General features: G+C 44.4%; 1 protein-coding gene across 1 annotated transcript in view; it reads left to right on the top strand.

Moving 5' to 3' along the window:
• The window catches only part of IQCM (IQ motif containing M), a 198,119-nt gene extending 171,520 nt beyond the window's left edge, over positions 1-26,599 (top strand). The window contains exon 12 of the mRNA XM_019478174.2: positions 26,285-26,599. Within this exon, the coding sequence (XP_019333719.1) occupies positions 26,285-26,391 (107 nt within the window). The 3' untranslated portion in view covers positions 26,392-26,599. The remainder of the gene's footprint in view (positions 1-26,284) is intronic.
• Positions 26,600-26,858: the final 259 nt, after the last annotated feature.

The raw sequence follows: 26,858 nt of genomic DNA on the forward strand, positions 1-26,858 counted from the left end.
GTGCTTGAACCACCTCTGATGGCAGGCTATTCCAGACCTTGGGAGCTTGGACAGTAAAGAAATTTTTCCTTATGTCCAGCCTGAAATGGTCTTGCAGGAGTTTATAACTGTTCGACCTTGTCATCCCTTGGGGTGCTCTGGTGAACAAACGTTCCCCCAGATACTGGTGGTCACCCATGATAAACTTATAGGTGGCCATCAGATCACCCCTGAGCCTGCGCTTTTCCAGGCTAAAAAGCCCCATAGCTCTCAGCCTGTTGTCGTAAGGTCTGTTTTTCTGACCTCTGATCATGTGTGTGGCTGTTCTCTGGACTCTCTCAAGCTTCTCCACATACTTTTTGAATTGTGGGGCCCAAAACCGGACGCAGTACTCCAGCTGCAGCCTCACCAAGGCCGAGTACAAGGGGAGAATGATGTCCCGGGATTTGCTTGAGAAGCATCTATGGATGGAAGCCAGCATTTTAGTTGCTTTACTAGCTGCAGCATCGCATTGCAGGCTCATGTTCATCTTGTGGTCAATGATGACCCCCAAGTCTCTTTCTTCCATAGTGCTAGCCAGCGTAGCACTGCTGAGCCTGTAAAGATGCTGCAGGTTTTTCCTCCCAAGGTGAAGAACCTTGTATTTTTCAGTGTTAAACACCATCAAGTTCTCATCTGCCCATTTGCTGAGCCTGTCCAGGTCAGCCTGGATAGCCCTCCTGTCTTCAGGTTATGGATGTTTTGCCCCAAAGTTTGGTGTCATCGGCAAACTTGGCCAGTCCGCTTCTGACTCCAATGTCCACAACATTAATGAAGATGTTGAACAATATGGTTCCAAGGACAGAACCTTGGGGGACCCCACTGGTCACAGGGGACCATGACGATTGACTTCCATCAATTACCACCCTCTGGGTCTGACCATGGAGCCAATTTCCCAGCCAGCGGATCATGGTGGACCCAAGGCCACAATTGGCCAGTTTTGCCAAAAGGTGATCATAGGATACCAGATTGAGGGCTTTTTTTGAAGCCAAGTGTCACAGCGGGGTCCTCACGGAGGGCCGTGATCTCCTCGAGGTCCCTCGCTCCGTGTCAGGCTGGCCCAAGGCACCCTCTAATTCTCGCCCGCCACGTCTTGCTGGAATATGATTGGGAGGCTGCCTATGACTCCCTGGGCACGGCTACTCGGGACCTCTGTCCCCGTGGTTCTTCCGGACCCCCTGGGGTCTCCTGATATGGTGGGTGTTCTCTGGACACCCTAGCCTTATGGGCTATGCGTGGCTCCAACCTCCCCTGATACCACACCCCAAGCCTCGCAGATGTAATGGACGTTGTTAGGTCTGTACGCCCACTTCCCGGGCCTCCTCTATAGTGTAACCCACTCTGGGTTTTCTCCGGTACCCAGCCTCTTACTGGGACTCTCGTCCAGCCCGCTCTGGGCCTCCCCTGACGGTGTGGTCCCGCTCAGGGACCTCTAGCGGGCCTCGGCCCTTCTGGCCAACCTCACGGGTACCCTCTCTGGCCCCGGCTTACCGCGCTGCTACTCCCCATCTTCTCGGGGGCAAATGCAGCACCTTGCCTTGGTCTGAGGGGTGTTGCCGCACTAGCCTGTGGCCGGGCTCACTATGCCCACCTCGGGCTCCTCAATATGGCCCCTCTCGGGCTCCTCAATATCGCCCCGCTCTAGGGTCTGCCCACCTCGGGCTCCTCACTATCGCCCCTCTCTAGGGCTGCTCAGTAATTGCCCCTCTCTAGGGCTGCTCAGTATGGCGCTCCCCCTCTTTGGGGCTCGCCGTGCCCGCACTGGGCTTCTCAATAATACAAAGTGGCACTCCCCCTCTTTGGGGCTCGCCGTGCCCACACAGGGCTTCTCAATGAAATCGCCCCTCACTCTGGGGCTGGGGTCTATGTACCCCGCCCGCAATCCGGGGTCTGTCCCCCCCGTCTGCAACCTACTGGTTGCGCCCGCGACCCACTGGCCGCACTCCTCGCCGCCAGTCACTCCCATACTGGCGTGCAAGCTGTGCCTTCACTGGCGCTATGAAATTAATGCGCCCTCCTGGCACTAGCCCGCGCCCTCACTGGCGCTGGGGCACCCCACACTCTCTGGGGTCCCTATGAGGACACTGCGCCCTCTTATGAGGCCTCCTCCAGCCCCTACAGCCTCACCCAAACCTCCAGGTGTAATAACAGAGCCAAACAAACATAAGCCTCCTGGCTGTAACGCAAACATAAAGCCCCCTGGCTAAACCATAGTGCCCATCCTCTCAGGGCTATCATGAGCTGTACTTGCAAGCCGGGCTTCTCCCCATATCTCAGCTGAGGGAGTTCCTGCCTCTCTGGCTGCTGGCAGAGAACTGCCAGCCTGGCCTCAGCCCTGAGCTTTATAAGGGCCAGGCTCTGCCTCCTACAGGTGGCTGGTTCCCTTTGGTTGCTCTGGCAACCCGCAGGTGCACTCATTACCCGGGGAAACCCTCAGCTGGGCTCATTATGTCAGGCCAGGGCGCGCTCACTTGCTCCCTGGCAGTTTCTCCTCTCTAGGAGCAGGGGCACCGGGATGCCCTGCGACACACCTCCCCCCCCCCCAAGATCAAACTCACCGAGGAAGATCTTCATTCACTTTAACTTCAATGGGACTCGGCGGCTCTTCCTGGCCTTTCTTCTAGCACCCGGCACTTTCTGCATAAGTGGCGGAGGTTTTAAGGCCCCCCCTGCTCGCCTTTTCCCTAGGGTGCACCGCGTGGGATTTCCTGGGATTTACCCTGCCAAAGGTAGTCCCCCCACACTAGCTTCTCCCTGGTAGGGTGCAAACTAGGCCTCTGTCCTCTCCGCCTTTGCCACCTCCCCACTCTTCCTGGTGGAGCAGTTTTCCCTTGTTCGGGGTATCTGGTCTCCTCTCCTCCATCTCAGTCTTAAGGCTCCCCCTCTGTGTTCCCTATAATCACCTCTTCTTTCTGAGGTCCTCTTGGTCTCCTGCCAGTCTTTGAGCTTTCCCCAAAGCTCCCACTGCATTTTAAGCGCTCGCTGGGCACTTTTCTCTTCCCAGAACTCTATCTTTCCTTGACCGGTGGATCTCCCATCCGGTCCTGTGTACCCCTTCGCGAACGCTACTCCTCCAACTCTAGCCTCAACTATTCTCCTCAGGGTCCTCCATTTAATTCACCCTGGGAGATTGTTAACATATACATAGGGCCTCTTTCTCTCCTTTTGCTCTCTCTCTGATCGAGTTACCGTTGTTATTAAAGGCCTACTAGCCTCCTTAGCAGGGCCTATGGCCTGCACTCGATCTGCTCTCCACTGTTGCGCAAGCCCAGACGTCTTGCCCTTAAGGTGGAGTTTGTCACCTCTTTCTCCTCCGCCCTTAAGTTCCTTGGGGCTTTGGCCCCTTCCCTTCAGTCTAGGCCTTTCTTCCTGCCCTAACTGTTCTCCCTTTTTAGTGCGGTGAGGGCAGCATGGCTCACCATTTATGTCGCTGCCTCTGACCTCCTCGCTGTCTTGCACCGCTACTACTTTCTCTCCCTTTACCCCTTTCGGGTGTACGGGACTTGGCGTGGGGGTTACCCCCACAGCATTCCTTCTGGAGAGTTCCTCCACTCTTTCTCTCAAGCTATTCAGCTCTATGGCATACTGCTCGGTCCAGTGCTTCCACTCTCGCTCGAGACGTATAACAATCGTCGGAACACTCTCTTCTATTTTGGGAGGTTCTGTTGTCATTGTCTCCTTCTCTTGCCACTCTACTCCCTTCTCCTTCTTGGGGCTTCCCATCTCTATATTCTCCTGGATTTCTGGGTTCACCTGACCCTTTAAATATATGGTATGGGCTCTCTCTGTCCATTCTCCGGCCTCTATCAGGGTCCCTCTCAAGGTTCCCAGTTCTTGCCATTGTTCCTGGCACACAGCATTAATCCAGGACACATGCTCCTCCAACTGCTTAGCTACCACACTTAGCTGCTCCTTCTGTGTCTGGGCAGCCTGCACTAGTCGCTGCTCACTCTCCTGCAGTGCGGCTGTCTCACCAGCCGTATTTTCTCTTAGCAAGTCCTTCAGGGACTGTATCTCTTTCCTACATTGGTCCCTTTCCTCCTCCGCCCTTTGCCACTGGGCCTGCAACTTCACACACTCTCTTGTTTTAACCTCTACCCCTGTTTCAAGGGACTGCTTCTAATCTTGCAGCGCCTCCTGACTGGCCATATATTCTCTTACTTCCTCCATTTCCTTTGTTATCGCTTTCCCCGCTTCTTCTGCCTGGGCATAGCTCCCTATTAGCTTTTTTCGCAGTTCTTTGACCTGGTATTCTGCTTGTAAGCAACGCTCTTGCCAGCTTTCCAGGTCCTCCTGCACTGTCCCCGTTTGGGTTGCTCTACTTGTCACCTCTGGACCCTCCAACTCCTTAGAGTCTTGGCCTTTTGTAGCCATCTGACTACCTCCTGCTCGTAATGTTTTATTTGCTGCCTCTAAGGCCCGAATCTGCTGCCTTAGGGTCAGCCTTTGCAGCTGCGACTGCTTTCTTTCTGCTTTAATTATTGCCTCTCTAGCTGAGCTGGCTTCTAGGTGGGTTTCAAGGGACCGTACCTGTTCTTCCAGGTGTCCTTTTTCCACCTCCACACTTTGCAATTGGGACTGTAAGTCCTCGTTCTCTCTCTCCCCAGTCTCTAACTCCTTTTCCAGAAATAGGTTTCGTTCCTGGAGCGCATCGTATCTTGCCCTCCATGCTGACATTTCCCTCTGCATGTCTTGCAGATTCTCTTCTCTCCGTCTGCTCCTCTTGGCTTCTTCTGCCATGAGCCGCTCTAGTGCTCGAGTCCTCTCTGCCTCTACTGCAATCAGGCACCTAATTCCTTTAGGACCTCCTTCCTTTCCCCCTGCTTGTACCCACTGTTCCAATCCAGCAGCCTTTGCCTTCGCCTGCTCCTTCTGGGATTGGGCTGCCTCCAGCTCCCATTCTAGCCGCTCAATGTCTTCTTCTAGCTCACTCACTTTTAATAGCCAGGTGAAATTCTCTTGTTTCAGGCTCTCCATGTCCTCTATACCTGCCATGACTCTGTTCTCCACTTAAACCAGACCCAACGTCCTCAATCTCTCGGTTTCAAAACTGGCAGTGTTTCCTTTGGTCTGGGCTCACCTTCCCAAGCCCCTCAATCTCACTGCCTCGTCTTCCTACAAATGTATCTTAGCCCTAAGGTTCGCTTTCCCTTGTCAGGGACACGGGTTCTTTCCCCGTGCACGACCGCTTCCCAGCCAATGCACCAGATGTCACGGCGGGGTCCTCACGGAGGGCCGTGATCTCCTTGAGGTCCCTCGCTCCGTGTCAGGCTGGCCCAAGGCACCCTCTAATTCTCTCCTGCCATGTCTTGCTGGAATATGATTGGGAGGCTGCCTATGACTCCCTGGGCACGGCTACTCGGGACCTCTGTCCCCGTGGTTCTTCCGGACCCCCTGGGGTCTCCTGATATGGTGGGTGTTCTCCGGACACCCTAGCCTTATGGGCTATGCATGGCTCCAACCTCCCCTGATACCACGCCCCAAGCCTCGCAGATGTAATGGACATTGTTAGGTCTGTACACCAGCTTCCCGGGCCTCCTCTATAGTGTAGCCCACTCTGGGCTTTCTCTGGTACCCAGCCTCTTACTGGGACTCTCGTCCAGCCCACTCTGGGCCTCCCCTGATGGTGTGGTCCCGCTCAGGGACCTCTAGCGGGCCTCGGCCCTTCCGGCCAACCTCACGGGTACCCTCTCTGGCCCCGGCTTACCGTGCTGCTACTCCCCGTCTTCTCGGGGGCAACCACAGCACCTTGCCTTGGTCTGAGGGGTGTTGCCGCACTAGCCTGCGGCTGGGCTCGCTATGCCCACCTCGGGCTCCTCAATATGGCCCCTTTCAGGCACCTCAATATCGCCCCGCTCTAGGGCCTGCCCACCTCGGGCTCCTCACTATCGCCCCTCTCTAGGGCTGCTCAGTAATTGCCCCTCTCTAGGGCTGCTCAGTATGGCGCTCCCCCTCTTTGGGGCTCGCCGTGCCCGCACTGGGCTTCTCAATAATACAATGTGGCGCTCCCCCTCTTCGGGGCTCGCCATGCCCGCACTGGGCTTCTCAATAATACAAAGTGGCGCTCCCCCTCTTTGGGGCTCGCCGTGCCCACACAGGGCTTCTCAATGAAATCACCCCTCGCTCTGGGGCTGGGATCTATGTACCCTGCCCGCAATCCGGGGTCTGTCCCCCCCCCCGTCTGCAACCTACTGGTCGCGCCCGCGACCCACTGGCTGCGCTCCTCGCCGCCAGTCACTCCCATACTGGCGTGCAAGCTGTGCCTTCACTGGCGCTATGAAATTAATGCGCCCTCCTGGCGCTAGCCCGTGCCCTCACTGGTGCTGGGGCACCCCACACTCTCTGGGGTCCCTATGAGGACACTGCGCCCTCTTATGAGGCCTCCTCCAGCCCCTACAGCCTCACCCAAACCTCCAGGTGTAATAACAGAGCCAAACAAACACAAGCCTCCTGGCTGTAATGCAAACATAAAGCCCCCTGGCTAAACCATAGTGCCCCATCCTCTCAGGGCTATCATGAGCTGTACTTGCAAGCCGTGCTTCTCCCCATATCTCGGCTGAGGGAGCTCCTGCTTCTCCGGCTGCTGGCAGAGAACTGCCAGCCTGGCCTCAGCCCTGAGCTTTATAAGGGCCAGGCCCTGCCTCCTACAGGTGGCTGGTTCCCCTTGGTTGCTCCAGCAACCCGCAGCTGCGCTCATTACCCGGGCAACCCTCAGCTGGGCTCATTATGTCAGGCCAGGGCGCTCTCACTCGCTCCCTGGCAGTTTCTCCTCTCTAGGAGCAGGGGCACCAGGATCCCCTGCGACACCAAGATATATGACATCAGTCTCTTCTCCTTTGTCCAGATGATAGGTCACCTGGTCGTAAAAGGAATGCATGTGCATGAAACTTCTGTTCTGTTATAGGTTTAAACCAATTTCTGTTCACTTAAACCAGTTTATGTGTAGCCTAAAACTAGAAAGAAAAAGTATTGAGCTGATCTCTTGATGGTACTATATTAAAATAAGACCACAAATATTTACAAGTCACGTATAATTTCTTAAAATCTTGCACAGAGAAATGGACACAGAGTTGAAGCAATTTCAAATGAACTAGAATGTAAATAGGGACATGTATGCATAATCTGGACACTGGTTTACCAAGTGAATATTAAACTATGCCTTTTCTTGAACAGAAGTTGGTAGCCAGTAATGGATACTGGATTATAATAACCTATGGAAGTATACATCAAGATGTATACTTAGAAGCAATATATATTTGAGGACCCATTCCATTTACTTTTAAATTATAACTGACAATAAGTTAATCAAAGTTTTAGTCACAAAAATAAGCGCTGCATCTGTTGCTAAGCAAAACCTTCCAGTACAAGGAATGTTTTCTTGGTGAGAAAGACATTCAGAAATTGTAACTGAAGCAATGCATGAGCTTTTACTTGTGATCTAAATGTCCCAATTGGTCAAGGTTTTGATGGTATCTCAGTCCTGGTTAGTGAGTAGGATGAATTAATGACAGAAATGTGAAAAAGTTATTCATTTGCCGTTATTTTTATTACTATATGCAGGCTCTGAATTTAACAGAATCATAAACCAACAAAGTACTGACTATGTTATGCGACCAGTACTAGAAATCACTGGGAAGATTTTTTATGAAATTCATGCCTCTTAAAAAATTAAGTTCAAGAACAGCCATTGTTGCCTGGCTTTATTTCTGTGTCTGAATTGTTTCCTTGAAAGGCCTCCGGCAGGTGTCATCCTTGGACAGATGCTTCTAATCTTTAATAGCATGCTGCAGTTATTAAAGAAGTGGTAAAATTCTAACACTTGCCAATCTGTTTCCACTGGTTATCCTGAAAATGGTGTCTTGTATCCAACAGGCAGCTCCAAATGGTGAAGTTCATAGGTAGACTTCTTTCTTTCCAGGAAATGTCAGTTTGATGTCTAGAAGCAGATGTCATTCTCCAAATTCAGTCCATCTCTTAAATTAATAGGAGCCTTAAATAGCTGACAGGTGATAATCTAGCCAGCCAACTCAAAGCATATTCTGACCACACTGCCACATAGAAAATGGGATATTGGGATACATTCATACCCCATTCAAAATGGGTATTGGGATACATTCATTTCTACAGTGGTGGCTACAATAATCTCTGAAGTCATATTAGAGAAACTACATTTAACATTTCCCGTTCCTGTCAGGCAGTCACAACTATATTCACATTATGAATACATCTGAGTTATAGCTTAATACTATTTATATATAGTCAGACTGATCTTAAATGAATCAGCAAACATCTAAGTCTTAAAACTATTCTGATGTCTAACACCAGCTCCGGACTTGGGAACTAGCTCAAATCTATGTATAATTCTCTTCTTCCAGAAACCCATTTTCAGTCATGGGTCACAGGGCATTTTTATATATGCCACTCTGACGCATGTAGTTGTATAAGTGGCGAAATGCATGTCAGTGCTGAGAAAATGGTGGCAGTGAGTTTTTGAACTAAAACACCTCGGAGGTTCTTTAGGTCAAAAGCTCACCTGCTGCCATTTTCTGATGTGCATTTCACCACTTATACAACTGCACATGGCGTAGTGAAGTTCACCTTAGCTCATGAGCAGAGCAGACTGTATTAATCAAGTCTGCTCCAAAGCAGCGGATCTCCGATGTGTTGCCGGAAAAAAATGTATGTGTATAAATGCCGTGTGTGTGGAAGGAGTCTGACTCCGTTGGTTTCTCAAGGAGTGAATAATTTTCATCCAAGCTCTGACAGTCCCTCAGTGATTCTGTATCCCATTTTCTTCCTTCAGTCTTCCTGTTAGACCCGTGGGCTATTTACTTATCTATTCTTCTTATTCTCTATCTTTTCTGACTGGAAGGCCTGTATAGTGGGTTGGGGATTACTCAGCTCAGTCCTTTTTTTCCTGTGCACACTTGCTGGACAGAAAACTCCACAACCATAAACCCTCAAATCAGTAAAGAAACAAACCTGGTCCATAAAGGGTTAACTCACTGTCCCAGGCCTTTTCCCAGACCCTGAGAAAATGATTCCAGTCTCTGCTGCTCTCTCAGCAGCACAGTCTTCTCTCTCTGTTGTGAGTTCCCTAGTGTGGTGCTACTGCTTTCAGCCTCACAGCCCTGGGTCTCTTCCCAGATGCTAAGAATGTGCCCTAGCCAGTGTTGCAACTAACAGCCATGCCAGCACAAGGATCAGGTACCATTCCCCCTTAGCTCCTTTCCCTAGGACATAGATTCCCGACCACTGGGCTGTGGCCCGGTACTGGGCCGTGAAGGGTTGGCTGCCAGGTCATGGCACAAGTTTTTGCCACCAGCAGTCACAGGCTGGGTTAAAGCTTGGGTGGTGGGGCAGCCCCAGGAGGGAGGCAGCTAGCTCTGTGCCCCGTCCTGCTCCCACCACCATGGCCATGCCTGGTGAGGTACTGCCTGCACATCAGGTACTGGGGCTCATGCCGGGCCAGGCAAGACCCCCCAGCTCTGCCCATGGCTGGAAGTGGGGGGGGTGCAGGTGGGGAAATACCCAGGGTGGAGGACAGGGAGGCAGCTCCACTGCTTGCTCCTCGGGAAGAGATCGGAGCCCCTTCTTCCCAGGCAGGTCCAGATGGTTCCCCCCAGACCACCACCTGTGCAGCCCCCTCCCCTGAAAGGTCCCCTGCTGCCTGCGGCTGCAGTTCCCAACCTGATCTGATCCTCACAACCCTCCTCCCCCATGTAAAAATTAAATTTAAATATGTGCATTAGATTGTTTCCATACCCAGTCCACCAAAATTGTTTGAGTGAGTTTGTTGGTCCTCAGTATAAAAAAGTTTGGAACCACTGCCCTAGGAGCCTTTTAAATTCCTTTAGACAAGCCAGTTTTTCATATCAGCTGCCCAGTCCTCCAGGCAGGCCTGTAATTAGTTTTCAACACCTTTAGCTGGGCTGTACCCCCTGAAAATCTGTAGACTGATACAGCCCAATGTTACAACCTGCTACAAGCCTTTGCAAGCCAGCAGCCTGCTACAGTCTGGGAATTTCTGTTTGTATGTAATTGTCCCCCCAACTGAGATTTGTCAAACTCACAGCTCATAGCTACCACCTGCCTTGTGCTCTTGCTTCAGCCAGTATTAGCCTTCCCTGGCAGTCTATAGGACAAGAAGTAACATACATGGATATTTTATGACAGGATGGCGTGGTTGGGAGAAAGAAAATGTCCATCCTTTTTGTTAATTTATTTTAAATTATAATCCCTGAAATTCACGATATTGAATATGCTCCTAAACTTGTTAAAAGAGTTCAATAGAGCATAGGGCATAAATTTTCAAAACTGACTATTATTTGGGAGCCAAATTAGAGATAACCCTGACATGCACATTTCTGTAGGTTAAAAATGTTGGAGACTAAGGTCCCTCTACATGTCCAGGTAAAGGTGTGTTGAGATCTAATGCATGATCCACAGTCATGCCTTCTGCTATGCCACATGTGCCATATTGCCGGTGCAGGGGGAGCCTGATCCTGGGCTTCTCTTGAATGGGGAGAAAAGCCAGCTCCCAAGGTGGTAAAGCAGCTGCTCTGATATCCCAGCCTTGGGGGTATGTGAAACCCCCACAGCTGGGAGGTCATGCCTGCCACAATGTCCTAGCCTCCCAGCCTTGGGGGCTGCACACACCCAGAAGGCTGGGAGATCACAGCAGCTGCATCTCCCTACTCCAGGGGCTCCACATAACCCTGGGGCTGGGAGACTGCATCCACACCCTGTGGCGGTCAAGACCCTGCTGGGTCATGGCACCGGGAGGCACACTGAGGGAACCCAGCATCCAGAACTGCAAGACTTGGGAGTCCCAGCAGTTGTGAAGTGCTGGAGGACTCAGAGTCAACAGCTGTTGGGGCTAAGAGTGCCCTCAGTTGTGGGATTCCCAGGCTCTGCCTGATAGCAGTGTGCAAATTACACGTGTGCAAATTAAAGCCCAATAGCAACCAGCCATACAGACTGTACGCATTTTCAAGATTTAACTTTATAGTTGGTTGGAGCTTTTTATGAAGTGATAGATACTTTTCACATATAGCTGTTCTCAAGATAATTGCACAATTAACCAGTTAATTGTGCCATACCTGTAACCTGTAAAGGGGGGCCTAATCTCCTGTTAAGCAGTTAGATGAGCGTCAACTATGGGGATTTTAAAAAAAATGTATGGTCAGGGAATCAAAATTAATTTGATTGCATGGTGGGGTAGATTGTTTGTCAAACCAATTTTTCAATCAATGACAATTTTGTGGTATATAGCCTGTGATTTGAGTAACTGGCCAAATGGATGGTTTTGGCAATCAGCATGGAGTGTGGAGATAATATGTTTTATTTGCCAACAGACTTGAGAAGAAAAATACTGCCAAGTTAAAACTCCTTCAAAACAAATGTTAAAATAAGAACGCTGACACTATCCTAACAATAGTATTGTGAATGGTGATATTGTCATTCTGAATGGAGATCTGCTTGAATCAAATTGAATAACAATGCTTTTTTTCTTTGTTAAGGTCATTTCAATTTGTAGGGGGATGGAACCTGGGTAAACATAAAGGTTTTAAAAAGCAATGAGGAGACACTAATGTTCATTGCTGTATACTTACTCAGAGAGCCCAATTAAGCAAAACTTTGTGCTAATGTATTCTTGCTGAAAATCAAGTAGAATAGCACTGTTATTGTACTGATGCAAAAAGAAGACATGGAATTCTTTTAAATATCACCATATAAATATTAATTTAGACTTACTTTAAATTTGTAGAATGATTTTAACAATGTAGGAGTAGATGAGTGTTGTTTGTGTGATCCATTAAAATATGAGGATTGATCAAGAGTCTCTCACTGCATTTCTACACTATTTCAGCTGAGTATTTTTGGTAATATTGCAGTTTGTTATTGTTTTTTGAAAGTGCTAATATTAGCATGAAATGTGATAAGAATTATTTTAAAATCTAATTGCATGCTCTCTTTTCTGGCAGTTTTATGTATCTCTGGAATTTGTCTTTTCAGAGTGCTTTATTTAGTTTCCATTAAAACCCTGTAATTTAATAATTGGGATGTGAGGCTGAGCAGAATACAGAATTGTAAAGAATGTGCATACTTATTTAGTACAGTAGACAATGATATGCACTGACCTGGTTTTCTACACTAAAAAATTATTTTGGTTGGGATATAATGAGCTGAGCCAGTATACATGACTGAGTGTCTGGGGTCAGAAAGAAGTTGGACTTGGCTGTCCATTCCACAGCTGTGATCAGTGATCTCAGTCACATAACATAGAGAAGAAACACTATGTATTATTGTAAGTCATAGCCCCTCTTCTGCATGTGGCACAGAGTTTTTAAGGAAAGCATACATTTAACATTTCTGTCTTTTTTCTGCCTCCTCTCGTTTTGTATTGGCCACTTTTTCTCTTTTTCAGTTGACTCATTAAGAATTGGTATATTTTTCAGAAAAAATAAAGGCAGATATATAGTAGGGCTGTGTGAAGCTTTGGGTGCTGATGCAATTTGGAGGAGATTCAGACTAATTCACCGGCTGAATCTCTGAAACCAAATTGAATCAGGAGGCCACTAAAAAGGTCTGAATCAATTCAAAGCCTCTGAAACAATTTGGAAAAAATTTGGAGAGATTAGGAGATTTGGGCAGTCCCCGCTCACCACCACAAGGAGATGGGCATGGACTCTGTGCTGGTAAGTAGGGGGCGGGGAGGAAGAGGGAGGAGACCATGGAGAGATCCCCACCAGGCCCCATCCCCTGCCTGCTCCTGCAGCCTCCCTGAGTGCCCCCTGACTCCCACCCGCTCTCCAAGCCCTGTCAATGGCTGCCCTGCCTCGCCCCAGTGTCATGGCTCTTAAAAAAAAAAAAGCAAAAAAAAGCCCCAACCTCACCCGATGCTGCAGTACCTGTCAGGGCTTCTGGGGGCTCATGGCAGAGCCCCCCCCCCCCACGCAGCACGGGGCAGCATGGGACAGTGGGGATTGCCCCCCTGCCTGGCAGCAACTGGTGAGTACAAGGCTTTTTTTTTTTAAGTTCCAGGTCACTGGGGCTGGGTGGGGCAGCCATTGATGGGGCAGGGAGAGTGGGAGGAGGATGGGGCCTCATGGCAGAGCCCCCCACACAGTGTGGGGCAGTGGGGGGAACAGAGATCCCCCCCTCCACCTGGCAGGAGCCAGTGAGTACAGGGTTTTCATTTGTTTGTTTGTTTGTTTGTTTGTTTGTTTGTTTGTTTGTTTGTTTGTTTTTAAGAGCAAGGATGCTGGGGCCAGGTGGGACCTGGGGCCAGAGTGGGCTGAGAGAGCAGGCGGTGGATGGGGCCTGTTTGATTCAGAGACTCATCCAATTTGGTGGGGGCCGAATCTCCAAATCAGATTCTGCTAAATGAATTCAGGAGTGATCTGAATCACCGAATTGAATCACTGTCCCCCAGATTGGCCGAATCCGAAGCGAACACTAGCTGCTTTGCACCGGCCTAATGTATAGTAGTGGGTTACTGAGCAGAACTACCTTTTCCTTTCATGTCTTTTCCACAGGCCATTATTCTCTGCACTGCTTAGTGAGTTGGAGAGAGTACACAGGCATGGCAATGTACTACATATTTTATATCTTCTTAGATGAAAGACAAAAATCATTAGAATATGTTATACATAAGCATGCCTAAATTGGCAATAGAAAATGTTTAATGTAGTAGTCCAGTGACCTTGTGGCATGTTCAGTGCGTTACCATGGAGGCGCCCTGAATCTACTGTGAGTACCTTTAAGAGTGTTTTGATTGTAGAAGAAAGGACATTTGTGTTGAGCAAAATGTTTTGTGTTGATTCTACATTGCTCTTACTGACCATATGGATGCAGAGTGCTCTCAGATGGAGACTTATTTCTATCTCTTGCCTGGAGAATGCTACTACAGTATGAGTATAATGCAGAAAGTTGCCCAACCTGTTGTTGTGCTCAAATTCCCATTCCAGACATTGGCTGGGAATCCATATATTAAAAAATGTCATGGTAGTAGGGAGACAGGAAAGAAGCACACAGCTGCAGCTGGAAATTAGGAAATACTTGGAAGTTTCACAGCAGATGACATTTCCTAGCCTTTCAAGAGGCATCATGAGACCTACTATTGGATATTATATTTAAATTTAGATGAAGGGCCATCTTATCAAGTGTTGTAAAAATAATGTTTATTAGGGGTGTGTGAAATGTGTCATATTCAATTCAGATTTGGCCCAAATCTGATTCGATTTGTTGATTCAGATCACTGTCCCCGATTTGATTAGGCTGAATCTGAAGATTTGATGCTGATTTGGAGAATCAGTGATTCGGCCATAGACACAGCTTTAAATGTTTTTCCTCCATGCCTTGAGGTATCAGGCACAGCTTGCGAATGCTACAATGGTGGGGCGGACGGAGCGTCTTACAGGAATACAGGGTGGGGCCCCATGTACTTGACAGCAAACCCGGAAGTGGATTGGAAGTACTTCCAGTTCACTTCCAGGTCTGCTGGGGAGCACACAGGGGGGCCCCCCCGTACCCTCCCAGCTTGGCGATCAGCCACAGGGGGACTCCAGCTGCCCCCCAGACCCAGAAGGCACCAGTTGCCAAGCCATGGGGGCATGGCAGGAGGAGGCCCACGTGCTCCCTGGCAGACCCAGAAGTGGACTGGAAGTGCTTTTGGTCCACTTCTGGGTTTGCTGCTTAGTGCACTGGGGAAGCCCCCTGTGGTCCTGTGGGATGCTCCATCCACCCCATCATCTCAGCATTCACAAGTCACCTGCTATCTTGAGGTATGTAGAAGACCATTTAAAACTGTGTATATGTCTGAATCACCAAATCTTTCTGAATCTCCCTGAATCGATTTGAAGGGTTCCGATTCAATTTGGAGAGATCAAAGGGTCTCCTGATTCAATTTGGATTTGGAGATTCAGCCACTGAATCTTCACACAGCCCAAATGTTTATGCTCTTATGGGGTTTCATGTCAAATCATATTTCTACACAGCAGTAGCTAAATCTGTTAGAATGTTTGTGGGCCTGGTTGTTGAAAATTTTCCATTCTTCTAGTAGTGGTCCAAGAGTTGGTATTCTTAATATAAATGTGTCCATACCAGTGTATGTTGGCATAATTTCATATTGAATCAGGCCCTAGGAACATATCTAATCCTATCTGATTTTATATCACAAGATCTTCCGCCATAACTTGTTATTTTGGAATGCCTTGATCTTTAGAATTTAATTTTAAACTTTTTGAAGGGCCTAGACTTTCTCCATGGGTTTTAACTCTGTAGTAGAAACAGTTTTCTCTAAGACTAAAATTAAATTAATTTCTAGTCTGAAAGATGGTTACCATTAAATTTATACCCAAATCTAATTACTTTTTCAGATCTTCACACAATTTATTTTAGCTACTGAACAGTGTTGACATGGCAGATCTTGCCTCAAAGGCAGCTATTCTTTACTGGCTTTGAAACAACTCTCTAAAAACCTGTTCTGAGCAGTACAACAAAAAAATTATGAAACAGAGTTCTAGGTTGCAGAATAGAAAATGTTTGCATTGATTTTTAGCTTATAATGTTTGCATTTTTCTTTTTGATCCCTAGAGCATGGGGCAAGCATTCTTTTTAGATTATTTAATTCCTAGAGGATAAATGAAGAAGGAAATAGCAAGTGTTTTGCTTTGATCATTTTCAGAGCAGAAGTTCTTGCTTCATACAATATGTTCATTGTTTCAGTAGTGGGAATCATGGGTTTTGTTAAGAAATGCTGTTATTTTACATACCATAAATTAAAAGCATGACACTAGATTGGATACTATGGTTCTAGTTGTTTAATTTTTGTTTGCTTTTTCTCTTGGGGTGCATGATTGAGGGAGTAACATGAAGTCTGTCAAGATGTTTACTGGGGTCTGTGCCATCAAAACGATTTTTTAAAATTAACTGTGGAGCATTTCATGGATAATAGGAGTGAGGAGAATGGGGAATGGGAGGAGACAACCTCATGACTGATGCACAAGCCGTGACAAATTACTGTGTTGTCTCCATACCCCAACACAGAAACAAATCTTCTTGGAAGTGCCAGGAAATATTTTCTTTGATAAAACTGATCATTTGTTGATGTGTCATTTCTAACATGATGAACATTTAAGTCCAATTGAAATAAATGGGAATAAATAAGTAAATAAATAACTAGGATCCGTAAATGCTCCTCCTGTAACAACTGAATCTTAAACTTTTGACATAGTCTGTGAAAAGAGCTTTCAAGCCTGCTTGAAAAATAACAGAATACTCTGGCATGTTTCAACAATGGTGGTTATTGTTCATTCTCAAATTTGTGAAGTTGTGTCTTTTTGAGCATAAATTTTGGAACTTGACATTCTCCTTCTGGGGAATATTCTCTGTCTAGAGGCCCAGAAATTCCACACAGACATACCAGGGCTTCCAGCTTCAACAATTTTGGATTGTAGAGGGAAGAGAAGGAAGGGATGGAGCAACACATAGCTTAGTGATTCTCAACTAGGGTGCCTTGGGATCTTCTTAAGGGTGTCATGGGGTGCTATGTTAGCATTGTTAGGTGTGCAGACATGATTCATAAGATAAACCCAGAGTTTTGACATAGGAATCCATAGTGTTAAAAACATTCTGGCCTGCTATAGTTTTTCTGAGTTCTTTGCAACAGAAGAATTGCTGGGGTTTTTTCCCCCAGGAGTTAAAAAAAAATGAGTAAAAATGAAAAGCTGGCATTTTTTGAGGGTGGGGAGGGGAGCGGGGCTCAAGTTGAAAAAGGTTGAGAACCACTGACATAGTAACCCACATTGTTACTAACATATTTTAGACTGTAATAGAATAACATTTCTGATAAAAAGTTAGTCAAAGAGGAAGGTGGAAAAGACTAGAACCCATTCTTATATAAATACCGATTCTGCAAGACATGCACTAGTAACTGTACTTGTTCTGTGTAAAATTTACCCCTGGGACAGCCAGCCAGCATAACACTTTTAAATCATTCCAGTCCCCCTGTGCACCAATTAAATCCCATCTGTTTTGAGGACTTCAGTAATGCATAAGCCTTATTTTGGCCGTCTGCAGAGGATAAGATTTTGCCCTTGAGTAGCAGTACTGAATTCAACTTTACCCATTTGAGTATTCCAATGAAATAAGCATACTTAAAAGTACAGAATTTTTTACAGAAGATCATTTATGACATTGAACCTGTCCATAGTATAGAGGACATATGGTTGGAAAAGGGAAAAAGGTATATTTTTCTTATCTTGTTTATAAGAAGTTTAGACATACAGAATCTGAATTTTGTTGTTAAGCAGCATGAGAGAGCAGTTTGGCAACAACAGCACTATAAAGCATGAATGTGATCAACAGCATTTTCAGGACCTGTAGGGAAAACAAAGATAATGCTTTCCCATCCCTATCCTAATAATTGTTATTCTCTCAACACCAAGACCACCCTTCTTTGGTACGTGCAGCTACCTTTTTAGCTTCTCAGATGCTAGATAAGACTAACCAACCAGTGTCTGGCTTTTTTCCTCTCTTCCACATACACAGAGGATTACCCTTGTGAAGGACTATACATAAATAGAAAATGTGATAGCTGTGCTTTAACTACAGTAAGCATGCCTTTTTTCCTGGCAACAATTTTGAGCAGCACTGTTGCATCCATATTAAGTGCGAATTCCCTTCTGTAAATCCCATTAAGGTTAATAGAATTTTAGTTTTACTGCTTAATAAATTTTAAAGTGGATTAACTTTTTAGAAATATATAACCAACCATGATGCACAAAATATGATAATATGCAAGCATCAATATACTGGAGCTAAAATATGGGGAAATCTAATGGAGAATGGATTAAAAAATCATATAATATTATATTTAAAGAAAATCTTTTAGGAATTTTTCAAACTTATTTATGTCCATTATTTATTATTGATTACCCCTGTCACCATTACTGATTATAAAACAGTATCTCATATTTAATTTTTTATAGTTTTAAATTTAAAAACACAATAATGAATTTGCAATATCAGTCATTTCCTGGGCAATAGATTGTAATGTGATAAACATAAGATTATGGCTACTGCAGGGACCATCAGTAGAAATTGACTGTGAAGAAGAGGTTATAGTCAAATACAAATATTTTGAAAGGAAATATGTCTTGTAAATATTCCACTGTTCTTTGCAAACTGTAGCTTTTTCTGTTGCATCCTGCTTTCATTTTAAGAGCACAGTTGACAAAATGAAAATAAGATTATAGTCTTAAATATGCAGGACCTCTCATATCAGAACCTTTGGCCAGCAGATTCTTTGACTAGGAAGCAGTTTTCTTCTAGCCACCACCTTATTTTAGATTTGCCATCCTAAAAGTAGACTGCTTATTTCGTAACTCTGTAATGTTTAATTTATAGCAGCTAGATAAACCCAATTTATCTGAGACAGATTATCTCTGAAGCCCATATCAATACTCTCATTCTAAACGTATTGCATTATTTGACTAACCATAGGCCAATTGATTTGACATTGATTTGTGCAAAATCATGGAAAGCCTGAAATGGGATGCGATCAATAAATATGGAAGGGTGGTGATATGATGTATACTATTTGACATTTTTTATGGAAAGTAGATGTTTTCAACCAAACTTGATGACATTTTTTTATGAGATTAGAAATTTGGTTGATCAAGGTAATTTTGCTGATGTAATACTTAGTCTCCGGTACTGTACAAAATTTTGATTAAGCACAAAATCACAAGTACAAAATCAAAGTACAAAATCAATGTTTCACATTTTAGAGGAATTAAAAGTTGGCAGACTATAGATTAAAAAAAATATAAATCAAGTATCATCCAACTGGGGAGTTCTTAGCGGTGCCTTTGCTCAATGCTATTCAGTATCTTAATTTCTTCCACTGAAGTGTAATGGAATAAATAATTTTTGCTTATATAACCTAAAATTACTTGAGTATCATTTTCTTGGGTAAACAGGGTTTCCTACCTCTCCAAAACTTGCAAGTCATGAGAAATGGATCTGTGAAAGACAAAACCATTGGGGCATTTCTAATCTTTCAACGTGATCTCTGTCTTCAGATGCTTTGCTTGCTTCAGCTGCCTGAAGAATCCATGTGAGCAGGGAGGACTGTAGAGAAAAAGATGTAGACTTGGCCTAAATTAACTTTCCTAGAATTTTCTCTACAGCCTGAGATCAGGAATAGCATGTGTGTTTCTGAGACCTAACCTACTTTTCCCTTATCCAACTCAGTTTCTATTCCCTCCCCAAGTGCAAAACTCAGACCTACTAAGTGTCCTCCATGCAGACTTAAGTAAGGGAGACAATTTTACAAAGGCAGACATTCCTTCCCACATCCAGAGTTCCTCTTCTGGGGGGGTAGTCTAACTCTATGCGAGGTCCATATGGGTTATACGTATTACTACAAATTGATAAATTAGTTTAAGTAAATAAGAAAACTCCTTGCTCTTTCAGACCATCTGTCCATTTTTAGAACCAAACCAAACTTAAACCTCTTAGGTGCCTTCCTTTTCTCTTCTTATTTTCTCCCAACCCCAAATCACTTGGTGGAAGCCTGGTTCAGTTATGCTCAGATAGGAAGAAGGGGCTTGTCTCTGGCAGCAATATCCCAGAAGGCAAACAATTGTTCAGACTTCCAGTGCTTAACCAAACGAAATTTTCAAAACTTATTGATCCCTCATCACTAGATAGCTAGCAAGGATCTTCTTCTTTCCTTACTGATTCCAGTGTACATCCTCTATTTGTCACTTGTGTGACAGTTTAGTGACTGTGTCTATGTATAACTTAAGAATTCTGCTTGAGGTGGTAAAATTGCAAGCAATGTGATTTTTTTCATTTTCCTTGTAGTTACAATCTGAAGGCTGACTAAAAATGGCATTGTAGGTTTCCACATTTGTTATTTCTTACACACTTCAATATAAAAATGTGTGGGCTGTCTTTTCTAACTACTAGCCCTGTAAACTCTGCCTGTAATCTGAAAGTCAAGTTGTCAGCATGGCCAAAAATGAATTTTCTATAGCTGGAATTTCAGTTATAGTACTACTGCGAGCACATGAGTCAGAGTAGGACCCTGGCTGATTGTACATCTCTATTGCCTCAGCAGAGCTACATGAAATGAAAAGTAATAAAAACACCTTCCATTTTTGTCAGAAAAAGAAGTAAAACTGGACTGAATCAATAAAGGGAAGTGACTGGCTGAAAAGCAAAATGCAAGATTGGCATAGTTATTTTTTCTTATTGTAACCTCACTTTAAATCTTCAAAATCCATTGCAATACGTATTGATAATATCATCTGTCTGAGGAGACAAGATGACTCACTTCTCTTTTTCACACGCACAACCTCTGTAAATTATGAAGAAATATATTTACTCAGAAATGCTGAATTAATTTTAATAAAAGACTTGCTAGATGGGCTTTGTGTTACATAAGCAAGTATAGATGCTACTTGAAATCCCATAGCTTTTCTCCAATAGAAGGAATGATTCTTCTATTATAGAAGTCTTACACTGTTGCATCAAATGCATGCATCACTTTATCTTTATCTTCACCAATGCATGGCCAGTATTTGTAGCTATTTGTTTGCCTAGATTTAAATGTGTGTCCTTGCTCTTATATGCTTTATGTGTATGGAGAAATAAAACTTCTTTTCAGGTTCACCCATAGTTCTTTGTTTCTCTTTTTGATTGAAGTTTGTCATCTGTTCGTTTATTTGTTGCCAATAGCTGTATTCTAAGAGTCCTGTACTTAGCTAGTTCACAGCTGTCTGCTATATTGTACAAGGTGTCTGCAGCTAAGCATATGTCTTACGTTGTAATACCAATTATTAGTAATTTCTCTCATGTATGGGTTATGATCAGTAGATCTCAAAGCTCTATACAAATATTATCCTTATTTTCAAGATGGGCAAACAGAGGTACAGAGAGGTGAAATGACTTCTTGCATAATATTACTATGTTTGCAAGGCATTCTTCACAATCTTTGCTCAGAGCAATGAGCAATTGTAGGAACAGAGCCCCACAACCCCACGCGTTTTTAATTATTTGTTCAGGCTTTCCTCCCAAATATGTCTTCCTACTGAAAAATATATGAAGACAATATCTTGTCCCTTCTTGATTTAAATTAAAAAGTAGCTGCCCACCCTGCCTAGCATGCATGCACAGATTCATGTATAGTTATCACACATTTGGCTTGAGAAGGAAGTATATGTTGTGGCGGGCTGGCTTAGGGTAGCTTTTTATATACTGAAGGATAATTGTTCAATGTTTTGAAGTAATTTTAAAGGCAGTTGTAAATGCAGGTTTTTGATAGAGGTAGTTCCACTCTGGATTACAATGGGGCTTAGATACCTGCGTGCACAAAATGAGCATGTTCAGAATCTTAAATTTAGGTGCCACGAGATTATTTTTTTTCACGCAAAAATGAAGGCGTCAAATGAATTCAGGTGACTGATTGATTCTGCAGCCTTTGGAATCTGGTCAGTCTGGATCGCATGGATCACTTCTTGTGACTTAGGCAGCTAAATTCCATCTAACTCCCATTTAGCTACCTAATTTAGATTTTAGATCAGATCCTAAATAAATACAAATCTCAGCAGCAAAATCTTTAAGGTGCCACAAACGCTTACTCAAAGTAAGGAGACTGTTGGGGCGACAACCTCTCTTAAATAATCAAGGGTTCAAGACTAAATCATCAGGAAGAGCCCCAGCAGCACAACAAAGCAAGTAGAACGTGAGAATTTACAAATCAATTCCTCTCAGAAGTGGTGATTATTCTTATTTGGACTGATCTCAAAACTCTCAAGAGCCCCATTTTTAACAGACTAGAAGGTGGTAACAAATGATGTTTATATTTTTTTCAACCCTTATTTGGTAATGGACTGTTTTATGCAGTTCAATTCTATGGATATGTGTTTATTTTCCACAGATCCTGCCAACAGTTTCCATTCTGGGGCTTCCTGCTTATTTCTTCCAGCTGCTTCTCTTTCTTATCCCTTCTGTTGTTGTTCTCCTCCTGACTTCTTTATTTTGCTACTGAAGTCGTGGTGGCAGCTTTTTGTTATACTTTGAAAGCCTAATGTATATGTTCTTGCCAATTGTTTGTTTCTATTACCTTTATAATGATCATTTCTTGAATATTTTATGAGGTAATCACTAAGCTGAGGGGTATCTGCATAGTTAAATCTGTAAATAGTTCAGATAACAGTTTTGAAAGCCGTAGAAGGAGTATATTCAGTATTCAGGTACGGCATGTGCAGCAAACTGGTTATCAACACATTAACTGGATTATTCGGAGTAGTTCCAGCCCCCCTTCCCTTCCTGTTTTACAGATGAGACTTCCTGTTACTCCCACCTCTATTTAGGATGTAGTTGAGAGGGGAAAACTAACAAAACAGCAAATAGACAACCTGTGAGAGGGGAGTTTTCTTTTGTGGAACTGAATAGATTCCCTTTGTAAAATCTATAGAGCAGGTTGTTTTATTGGTGTCTAGATTTAAAAGAAAACAGTGCAAAAAGCAGCTTTGTAAACTTTGGGGGAACATTTTCATTCTGGTTACCTTTAATGCCTATGTAGGCTAGTAGGATAGAAGGGACTTTGAGAGATCCTTTAGCTCATTCCCCGGCCTAAGGCAGGAACATCCCTATCCAACCCATCCTATAGAAATCCATTATTCTAGCCCCTTAGCAAAATTACACAGTTAACTCTGACACAAAACCCAAGAAAGCATCTTAACCTGCCACAGGGAAAGCAGAGGAACTACAGCAGCCAATGTCTTGCTGCTGCAAAAGTTGCTAATATATGCTAAAGAGATCCCAGAAAGATGGCCATGCTCCCCATTACACAGGAAAGCAAAAACCCTCACAATCCATATCAATTTGATCATAGCGGGTAAAATTCCTTTCTGATGTGCTTAGATCCTTCAACCTCTCCTTGTATGACTTACTGTCCAAGCCCTTTATCATTTTTTGTCACCCACCTCTGGCATCTCTTTGATTTCCCCACGTCCTTTTTTAAACATGAAGCCCAAAAGTTATCAGCAGGGATCCTGGTTTTCTCTGATAAAAAAATGCAGATTCTCTGATAAACCCCCCAAAAGTATGATTGAAATGAAAGCTCCCCTCCATGGCTCCCCTATGGCATGAAAACTCCCCTCCATGGCTCCCCTCCATGGCTTCTTGTGCCCCTCACTCCCCCACCCCCACAGCCCGCTGACCCTGTCAGTGCCCTTCACTCTGGTGGTGGCTGCTGCAGCAAATCACAACCTAGCTCCCCCCCCTGCTGGGCTGCAGAGGCCCCTGGGGAGGGCACCAGGGCAGGAGCTTGAGCCTGCAGTGGGCAGCATGCCCTACCCTTGGCCTGTGCACAGATCTGGGGGGCACGGGTCCCCTCTCCCCCCCTGGGAATGCACACAGCAGAGGGGAGCCAGCCCCACCCCTCCGCCCCCCATACAATTGACCTGTGACTCCATCCTGCTTCCCACCAGGGCCTTGTGACTGCGTATTGGAGCCCCAGGCCCCAAACCCAATGCACTGCCCAGCTGGGCAGCAATCCCAGGCCCAGATATGGCCAATTTTCTCCCTATGGGGGCCTCAACCCCCCCCCACTACTTACATTTGGAAGGTGCTTTCCAGACTACCTGGCAGCCATGTGCATATATATGCACATGGTACCCCCTGCCTGACTGCCCTCCTCCTGCTCCCTCCCAGCCCCATGCAGGCTGGAACTCTGCCAGCCTTCAGAGAGCTCATTGCAAAACTGCCAAATCCATGAGTTTCTCTGCTAAAATGAGAAATCCATGTTCTATTTCATTTTTCCATGACAAATGGAAAACCTGGATCCCTGGTTATGAGGAAGGATATGGGACCCAGTCCCACACATTTTCTGGTATAAATAGCCCTTGTGACTTCAAGTATTCAAGTAAGTGAAATGCCATTTTCTCACTTATATAAATGTTAACAAGATGAAAAAGATGAGTCTTATTGCTTTTGGAGTTTTTTTTCTTACTTTGCAATAAATTAATGAGCATCATGGTCTTATTTTGAATAGTCTAGTCTAAAAATTTATATTCACATACGGTAACCTAGAATTTATCCAAACAATGCCAATTAAGTGCTACATGGTATTTATTTTAAATTAAACCAAAATGCATTCCAGAAACGTAGTTGCATATTATGGTTATATTTTTAAAGAGAAATTCTCTGTGCGAAGCATTGCTAGTTGATGCTATGGGATGCTAAGGCACTATGTTTATAAACATACTACAGCAATCCTGCATACAATACAATACAATAACTCATATGATACAAATACATGCATACAAGAAAATGTCTCCCTTTGCTTATCATGAATTTGTTTAAAAATTAACTTAGTTTGCTCAGCCCAATAAACATGACACATTCTGTGTCTACTTGATTTAGATCAAGAGGCTAATACTAGGTTCCTCATCCATTCTTACTGATCTGATTCAATAGAAATAAATTTGTCAGGGGGGAAAAAAATCTATCTGAACATGTAGAAGCCATATCCTCATTACTGCTCCCCTCCAGGATTTATCTGACTCTCCTAAAATGAATGGTATAAAGGGTATCCATGTATCCATCTCCTTCCCTTCCACATGTTTAGCTCCACTCCTCCCCAGTTCTGCACTCCCCAGGGTACACACATTCAAATATTCTGGGATACTTCTCCCATGTTTGTTCTCCTGATAGAGAAACTTACTCAGAGCCACATGTATAGACATTCGAATGTTGAGGCCCTAAAGAGTGGAGAGCTTGCAGTACTGACACTGTGCACCTGCAGGGGCCCCTGTGCACACATGTGCAGGCTCTCAGTCTTCTGGGTGACAGATGGCAATAGTGCAAAGGGCAGCCCTAATTGGTTGACCCAGACTGCCTATGGTCAGTCTGTGTTTCCCTGCAGCACAATGTAGGGATTATGAAGGGAATATGTTGTGCTTCCTGCTGGAGCATGAGTCCAGTGATCAACCAAGGAGAAGCTCTGATAAATATAATATAGTAATATAAAATCCTGGTTGTTCCCAAGTTATTTTTCTCCTGGAGTGGCCATTTTTACTCTACAGAAGAGAGCCTGAACATCTGTACATTCGTAGTTTCTCCTGGGGGAGCAGTAACTCTTCCAAGAGAAACTGAATGCATATAAGAAGCTGTAGTCATACTGCTTGTCTCTTATTTGGCATATACAAGAAAGAAAACACTTGTTAAGACAGTCTCGTCCTCCACCACAAGGCAAAATCTTGTCCCATAGTAAATAAAAGAAGGAAATTCCTAGAGATGGAGTGCAGTCTTGATGACTCTGCAATTTTCATTTTCTGTTTCCTAAGTAAGGGTGTAAGGTTCGACCTAGAAACTACTATGCAAAGCCTAAGCAAAAGTGAATGTTATGTGATGAATGCCCATCTGCAATGATAAGGAGCAGACAGTCTTAGATAGAGGAAGCTTGAAAACAAAAACAGAATCAGAGGTACTGGAACAAAGAGCTCATTAAAATACTAAAAATCACACCCCTAGGCGGGGAAGATATATGCTAATGAAACATATATGTATGTTAATGAGATACATAGCTAAAACACAGGTATAGAGACAAGCTCAGTAAAGAACTCCTTGCGTCACTCCTTTATAACCAATTAGCAAACAAGGATGCTTATGAAGATTCAAACTCTTGTATATAAGGGGCTTAGTATTGCATATCTGCTGTGCTTGTTTTGTGAAATTATTCCACTTGCACCTTTTATTGCTAGCAATAAATCTTTTTTATACTTTCACCCCTGGTATCTTTATTGGCCTTTGCATACCGGGCACGAACCCAGACTTGAGCTGGGGCCTAACAAGGGGTTCAAAGCTCATCTGGCAGAAGGAGAACTTGAGTCTGGATTCTCTGCCTCTTGGGAAAGAGCTATAACACCTGGATTATTGAATAAATGGAGGACACAGGCAGCATCAATCATTCCAGGGATCTAGTGTGTCAATTCCTTTGGTTTCCTTACAACTGCCAATTTGTTTTACTCTTTCATTTCAGTAAGAAAAATGATTTTTTTGTTTGTTTGATCAAAAATTGTTATTTACTTATTTTTCAGTCCAGCTGCCAAAATATCAATTGTTGAGACAGTATGTTCAACTTAAGTTATCAATCTTGTCTCATAATGGTCGGTTTTGGTCATGCTGTATGATAGATCTTTATTTTCAAATCTAATCTAATATGATCATTCTGTGTTTCTAGAGAGTGGACATCCAGCATTAAAGGCAGCTGATCTTCGAGTGGCAGCAGAGTTAGTAGCCTCATCAATGAGGGAATGGAAACGGAAAAACCCTTCTCAGGATTCCTAGTGTTGGGGAGAAATGAGGACGATACTATATCTATGCTTGTGCAGCACATACAACTTTCACAAAATGACAAACATCGCCAATGAAGTTGTTTGAACAATATGTGAAAATCTAGTTAGTTATGTAACTTGGGTCATTTTTCTGAAGCATACGGATTGGTATTCATACGATCTTTGATATAAAGACCTTAAGCATGCTTCAAAGGACAAAACTAGCACAATAAAATCTTGTAAACTGAGAAAAAATACTGTGATATATTTTAAAGCAGTTACCAGAACACATCAGTCACTGCATTTTGTAAATTTAGATATTTCTTCTTAAAATTCAGGAGGATCAGATTCCCAGGACTTAGTCTTTGCTCCAGCAAAACTCCCATTGACAGCAAAGCGAGTTTTCCCAAGTGAGGGAATGTACAGGTGAAACAATTATTTCATATTTAAAAAAGGGGGAGGAGAATTTATTGCTCATGA

This window comes from Alligator mississippiensis, chromosome 2 (genome assembly GCF_030867095.1).
Source record: "Alligator mississippiensis isolate rAllMis1 chromosome 2, rAllMis1, whole genome shotgun sequence".
Classification (NCBI taxonomy): domain Eukaryota; kingdom Metazoa; phylum Chordata; order Crocodylia; family Alligatoridae; genus Alligator; species Alligator mississippiensis.